The following is a 7,148-nucleotide window of genomic DNA, read 5'->3' on the forward strand; positions in this document are numbered from 1 at the left end:
TTCAAAGTTCTAACTCTGCCCCCTACTGGGCAGGGCAGGTTACACAGTCAAGACACAACTCACTGGTTCTTGTAGGGAGGCTTCCTCAGCTGGTCCGCCGTCACCCGGGCTGAGAAGTTGTAGTACTGCATGACGTTCTGGAAGTAGAGGTCCGACACCACCTCGAACTGGAAGGGGAGAGGCAAATCAGCTCAGAGGGCAGCGGAGCCGGGCGTGAAGCTGCAGCACTGTGGGAGCTCGGGTCCACATTTACCTACATCATTGAACACTTTGTCGAGGTTTGTGGCGTTCATGATGAAGTCTGGATATCCCACCATGTTGTATATGGCGTCTGCCTGCGGTCAAACAGCAGAGAAGCGGCGTCACGGCGACAGCGTTGCCGTCTCCTCCCCCACAATCCCTCAGGAGCAACCTGGCAACGCGAGCTCACCTTCTCCTTGGCTGCTTTTTTGGTGTCCGAGTCCATCCAGCTGACACGTTTGAGATTTTCCTCAAAGGCCTGTTTGATTTCCGCCACCATGTCTTCGACCTGAGGGACGCAGAGGCAGACGGCGGCTTAGCGCGCGCGCATCATCGCTCACACAACCGGCGCAGCCGGCGCGCGCACTCACAATGGCCTTGCTGTCCTCGGCAAAGGTGTCTTTAACAAACATGGCTCCGACGGCGAAGCCCAAAGCGCTGTCCGTGTCGCTGACGCACAGCTTCCAGCGCGGCGTGCAGCTCTGCAAGACATCGGAGAAACAGGCTCGTTGAGGAAAAGCAATTACCGTATTGGCCCGAATATAAGACGGTGTTTTTTGCGTTGAAATAAGACTGAAAAAGTGGGGGTCGTCTTACATTCGCAGTCTAGACATTATACCCATTCACAACGCTAGATGGCGCCAGATATCTTTAAAGCGAATGCTGAACTTAACGTCCCAGGCCAAAGCGAACCCCTGTCACGAAGAAGAAAAATAAAAATAGCGGTAGCACGAAGAAGAAAAGTAAAAAATAGCGGTAAGAAAGAAAAGAGAAGAAAATAAGAGAAGAGATAACAGAAAATAGAGAAACGTAGCGACAATCTGGAGAAAAGTGGGTCGAAGATATAATCATTTGTTTTAGATGTGCTGTAATTATTTTCTGTATAAAAATTAAATTTGGTGTTCAAAAAGTCGTTTTTCCAACTTGAGTCTTGAAAAAGAGGGGGTCGTCTTATATTCGGGCCAATACGGTAGTTACCCTCGTTAATACGCTCTGAGAGTTAACGTGTCGAACCTCGCAGAATAGAACTAGATAACGCTGCAAATATCCAATAGCAGCGGCACATTTGTAGCATTTCCACACAGGTGTGTAGTCGGGTGCAAATACGTCGGAGGCGCACTCGCGTTTATTTTAGCTTTATTTTACAGCCGTGAAGGTTCAGAGGTTGTCGAGTGACAGGTTGAACGCGGGCAAATGGAGTCGCCCCATTTCGACAGGAAACTAGAGGGCACGGAGGAAATGAACAAAGGTTTTGGGTTGTTGTTACAGCTTGGCTGCGGAGGGGAAAGAGCTCATTCTAGATGTGGGATGGGATGGAAAAACCTTCGGACAGCATGCCGATCCAGGAAGACCAGAAAGTGAATTTCAACCCTTCAAACCAAGTGAAAACACTCCAGAAGTCTGGGAACGCGAGTCATCGGCAGAACATTCTTACACAAGCGGCAGATGGATGAATAGATACGGAGGGGAATCACACTGAGGAAGGAAGGATGCAGAAAGCAGCTGCACAACCCCCTCCACCCTTCCCAAACAGTGGACGGTGATGTTTCCAGGACCCCCAGCAACCAGCCACCTGCTACACATAACCCCAATTTTCCCAATTCTTCACTGTGCCTGCTGGGACGTGACGGAAGCGGACCTCAAAGTTAAACCCGAGCCCAGTAAAATCAAGCACTCGAGTCTTTAAAAGGAGACGCTACAAGACGTTAGTCCAGATGTTACTGCATTGACTTCAAACCAAGCTCCTTTTGAAAAGCTGTCACCTTCTTAGTGCCGTACATGACCTCCAGGAAGCGCTGCTCGGCGTCCTGAAACCTCTGGTCCAAGATGGACACCATCTTCCTCACCACCTTCATTATCATGTAGTTGTTGAGAAGGCTGCAAAACAACGTCCTGTCATGAAGAGGACAAGCAGGAACCACGTGGCACCGCACAACCGTAGAACCTCTCATCTGACCTTTTGTTTGTTTTTTGGAGGAGATCGGAAACTTCCTGGAGGTACTCTTTGGCATAGACAACCACCGGCTCCGACTCATTGAGGACGACAGGAGCGAACACGGCTGTCAGGTAGGGCATCCAGTCCACCGCAGGAACCAGCTCCTGCAGGGAAACACATAATATTACAGCATTTAATGAGCGGTGCCCTGCACTCCATGTCTCTTGTGTTTAATTCTAGCTTTTCAAACCAGGAGCTACATACTGCCAGATCCTTTGCCTTCATCTTATGGTAAATGAGCTCTTCGTCCCTTCTCTTCTCCTGGGGGACGCTGATGTTCGCCAGAGCCGTCTCAAAGTCCACGATCGCCGCCATCATCGTCCGAGAAGACTCCGCCGAGCCACCCAGGAGAACTCCCAAATCCACCAGGAAGTTCAGGTATGCTGATAGGTACTGCGAGTAGCAAAGGTGATGCTGGATTAGGCAAAAGCCACTTTGTTTTCCCTCTTGGGGTCATGGTGGGAGTGCTGGAGCCTGTCTCTGCTGGAGTGAGCTCTCCCCCACTTTCTTCCTGTGTTCATACAGCTCGGCCGTTCCCATGACTTTCAAGGCCCGGCACAATTACGACTTGATTTAGCTTTCATTGGGAGGAAGTATGCGTCTGGTTGGTGTGAAATCAAAGTAATTGGAAATACCTTGTCATGCGCCGTTTTGTTGAGGTAGTAATCCCGTGAAGGCAGACCCAGGCTGGACTGATCTATCTGGACTCAAGAGAAACATTATTTTAACGTCTTTACTCCCCATGTCAACACACGAACAACTGTTTCATTTTCATTCCCGTGTCTCCAGAGTGCAGGCTACACGCAGAAGGCTCCCAAAATATGATCTTATGGTGCAGGAATAACATCTCGGCTTCAGACTGTCAGTGTAAAACAATAATGAGATTCAAAAAGACAAAGAAAACAGAGAAACTGCTTGGTCGTGGAAGTAGCCGAGTCCTGGCCTTTATCCTGGTACGGAGACAAAAGTCGTTTCAACAATATCCATAATCACTTACTAAATAACGTGAGTCGGGCTTTCAATTAAGCGTGACGCTGTACGGACGGGAAACCGATCTTGCCGCTCAGCTTCCTGTCTAGACTCCAAATAACATCACTCCGGCGGGGCTGCGGCCTTTGCGCGTTTCAGCTGAAGCACGTTTAGAGCGAAGACTCCGCTCTTTCCCACCAGCCCATGCTCATGCAGCAGTCGCCCTCACAATCCATATAAAGTTCTACATACAGTCAGGGGTTTGCTGATATAGTGAGGTTAAAATAATGAAGCGCAAGCGTCTTTAACAGCGTCGCCACTAGATGTCGCCGTTCCCAAAACAATCTGCAAAATTCTACATTTCCCAACTTTCCTACATTTACCAGTCGACCACCCAAGAAGCGTTCCTACCTGCCGTCTGCTTTTATTGTGTCACAATTCCTGTTTCACGGACAGAGACATGTATGTGGACCGACGGGACAATGTGTCCACGCTGGTGACACCGGTCACGTGGTCAAGCTCAGAGGAGTCCACTCTGATCAAATAAATGCATGTTAATGCTAAGCTTAAAGGGGGCCGTCCCCACCGCCTGATATTTAAAACAGAAAATCATTAACGACCGATTATTAATGTTCATACAACAAAAACATCATTATCAACAGAGGGAAATAGGCCTTAAACTCCACCTTGAAAGTGTAATCCCTTTGATTAAATGTTAAGCTAACGGCCCACCAACGTCAACCATCTGGCGTCAGAGCTTTGGTGCCAGGATGGTCGCGACCGGATCGCCACACCTGCCCGTCTCACCTGGATGACGTTGCTGTTGGAGTTTTTGGAGTCAGTGCTGACAAACACGCTGAAAAAAGGCGAGGTGCGATAGTTGGCCGACACGATGCGCAACACTTCCTGGAAGTTGTCCTTGTCCCAAGGTTCGGTCAGAGCCCATCCCCCGATCTGAATCAGTGTTGAGACAGACAAAGGGAGGAATGCAAAACAATCCGCTCCGTGGACGTCTCTTTCCTGAAGGGATGGAAAGGACGAACGTGCGAACGGCTTACATCACTGATGAGATCCTGCAGTGGTTTCGCTCCGAGTTCCTCGATCTTGTCCTCGTTCATGCAGGCCTGATAATATCTCTGGGCCTTTTCCTCGGCTTGACTGAGACCGTTTATAGACGTGTTTTCTGCAACGACGAAAAAAGAGCAACCAAATCAAGGGGCACGGCACCACATACGTGCGTAGCTTAGCATAAATCCAGGTTTGAGCTAATACTGGAGCAGGATTGGGGGCTTTGACCAACAAAACATCTCCATTTTTAATCAAATACTCCTCTGAGCGCAGCTCTTACCTAATAAATGCTTCATTACGAGCATGTTCTGTTCCCACAGGTTGCTGAAAGTACCCCAGCGAGACTTGCCCTCCGGGAGGGGGTTGCTCTTATCCACCCCCCGCAGGCATAGTTGTAGAAGTCGCTGCACGGGTCCACAGACCGATCCAGGCCCCCCATGACAACGCTGGCCACAGTAATGCACGGCTGGCTCAGACAGAGCCCAGGGTGACCTGCAGAGCAAAGCCAGTTAAAGAAGGCAGGAAACCGCATCTTTTAATGGATGTCGTTGAGGATCCGAGTGGATCTGGGGGGGGGGGGGAGGGGGTCTTCCCCTGTGTGGAAACTTTGGTTTTATACATTATACATACTTTATTGCTTTAGTGTCATTGTGCTCCACATTCAATTGGCTAAAATGTGCCGCATATTGTTAAAAAGAAAGGATTAGAACAGTACACAGAATAGTTTCAGAGCCAATAATAGCATATTTAGGAAGCCCGGAAGTGGAAGACCTTCACCGCGTGTCCCTATCCAGAAGTACCAGACACAGATGGCACTAAGGTTCCAGCAGTGATGAGATTAGTGCCCTTTGGAGAACACATCTGCCTTCCTTTTATTATTTGGGACACGCAGTTGTGAATGGGAGGAAATGGCACAGAGTTTCCAAGCCCCCTACAAGTGATGCTTGATCCACACGTGCTTGTACCCGGATGTACAGTATGTACAGTTGGGGGGGGGGGTTACACACTCTTTATTCAATTGCACAAATGAATGACGCACATTCACAGTGCGGTTTATTTGAGCGTGGAGTGTTTTCCTGATTCTGCCGGACTCACCCTGTTTGTAGAAGACGGCAGCTGAGACCAGGCAGACGAACAGGCCCACAGACACCACGCACAGCAGAACCAGCAGCCTCCTCTCTCGCCGGGTCGAGTTCAGACAACACGCGGGGCCGCGGCTGCGGAGGAACGTCACCTGCAAAGGGGCGAGCACGGTGATGCCAATGCTCTAAAGTCAGGGAGTACAGGCAAACGCTCTCGTCTTGCATGGAAGCTAGCTTGGAGCTCCTCTCCCGCTTACATCTCTGCCCTTCCCACCCTCACTTTCCCAGCTCAACGTTCACCTACAAATGATATCGCAAAGCTAGAACAATGAAGCACATGTGTTGAACACAAACAGGAGGGCCCAACCAAAAATAACAGCAAGCGATTTTAGTATTTAGCTCCCAAATCTTGGGTTTTCAGTGAGCGCTAGAGCTTCTGAGCAGCAACTCTTCTCTATCAAACACTGAATATTCCTTTGGTTTACAGAAGGAAAGGGAATTTGTCTTCAATGTGAGCTGATTCCAGGCATATTGGCGAGGCAGAATTTCGACAGACAATTCCCGCTGTGTAAATAAATGCCAGATTTGGACCTCACACTCTGCTCTGAAGGATATTGACCCCTGAAGGAATGATCTAGCTTGGCTTTTATTACCTGTGGGTCAACAGCGGAACCAAATCTGGCCTAATAGGTGGCCAAAGCCACAGGAGCCAGTGGTAGCAGATGATATTCCATCAAACAACACATCAATTCAGGTCCGGCAGAGCCAAAGGAGGCGCCGTGTCCACGACGTGCCGTTTACCTGCATCGGAGATGATGGGTAGATGTCATCACCGGTGGAATCCACCAGATCCTCCTCATCCAGAGTGGCTCGTTTATACATGGACATCTGAAAGGGTAAATACAGAAAAGACTCTCTGAGCGCTTCCATGTTCAGCCAAGGTGCTCCTCGGTCACGCACGTGAGGAAGAACGTGCGTGGCGGCTAGTCCTCGTCGGTCTGTGAGGGTTCAGGGATCAGGTTTCCCTTTAAAATCCCGCGGGACATGTTTTATCCGTCTTGTCTTTTGCTCCTCCACTTAGGCACAGACGGGCACTTTTCTCTCTGGAGCGCTGCTGGGCTCCTTTTCACACCCACAAACCCTCACGGCCCACATGCTAAATACCCACAAGGGGGGGAAACATCACAGCCGCCTCAGAGACTCCTCTCCAGAATTCCCTGTACTGTCCTCTTGTGGCTCCTCTTAAGTCAAACCGTCTTCCTGGATTCCCACGTTTTCCACCAAACTGGCACGAGAGGCGTCCCGACCCATGAAAAACAGGAAGTGAGCGGAACCGAGCAACTTGCGACAAGTGTGGTTTCACTTAAAGTAGATCCTGGTGGTTTCCACCCACTCGTTATGCTATAGGACATGAGAACGTGGGGGAGGATCTTGCGTTCTCTCCTCCCACCACACTGTTTGTTACGTGATCTGCAGGACAGGCCATACCTGAAACACATGACCCACAGCCCCACAGCCACATCGCGCAAACAGCTGATTTAAAACAGATTTCAGAACACCTATCGGAATCCACCCGGTCAAAATAGAATCCCTCGTCCAAGCTCCTCGATGCTCCACGCCCCCGTCCCCGAAACCTTTATCTCAACATCAGGGCAACGTTTGACTGCTGCAGGTTAAATCTGCCGAGGAACCTCCAGATGATTGCCACAAACCGCACAAACGGGCTGAGCGCCCACATTAAACTCTTGGAACCGACTAATAAAACCTGTCCTTAGTCCTTAAGCTCAAAAGGG

At 49.8% G+C, this 7,148-nt stretch overlaps 1 protein-coding gene across 1 annotated transcript in view; it reads right to left on the bottom strand.

The window, feature by feature from the left end:
* The window catches only part of ece1 (endothelin converting enzyme 1), a 10,859-nt gene extending 4,116 nt beyond the window's left edge, over nt 1–6,743 (bottom strand). The window contains 14 exon segments of the mRNA XM_003972998.3: nt 64–167; nt 258–335; nt 431–529; nt 612–722; nt 2,004–2,118; nt 2,198–2,340; nt 2,441–2,629; nt 2,872–2,937; nt 4,013–4,159; nt 4,264–4,388; nt 4,554–4,640; nt 4,643–4,765; nt 5,369–5,507; nt 6,157–6,743. Of these exon segments, the coding sequence (XP_003973047.2) occupies nt 64–167; nt 258–335; nt 431–529; nt 612–722; nt 2,004–2,118; nt 2,198–2,340; nt 2,441–2,629; nt 2,872–2,937; nt 4,013–4,159; nt 4,264–4,388; nt 4,554–4,640; nt 4,643–4,765; nt 5,369–5,507; nt 6,157–6,285 (1,655 nt within the window). The 5' untranslated portion in view covers nt 6,286–6,743.
* Between the last annotated feature and the right edge of the window lie 405 nt (nt 6,744–7,148).

Source organism: Takifugu rubripes, chromosome 19 (genome assembly GCF_901000725.2).
Source record: "Takifugu rubripes chromosome 19, fTakRub1.2, whole genome shotgun sequence".
Lineage (NCBI taxonomy): Eukaryota > Metazoa > Chordata > Actinopteri > Tetraodontiformes > Tetraodontidae > Takifugu > Takifugu rubripes.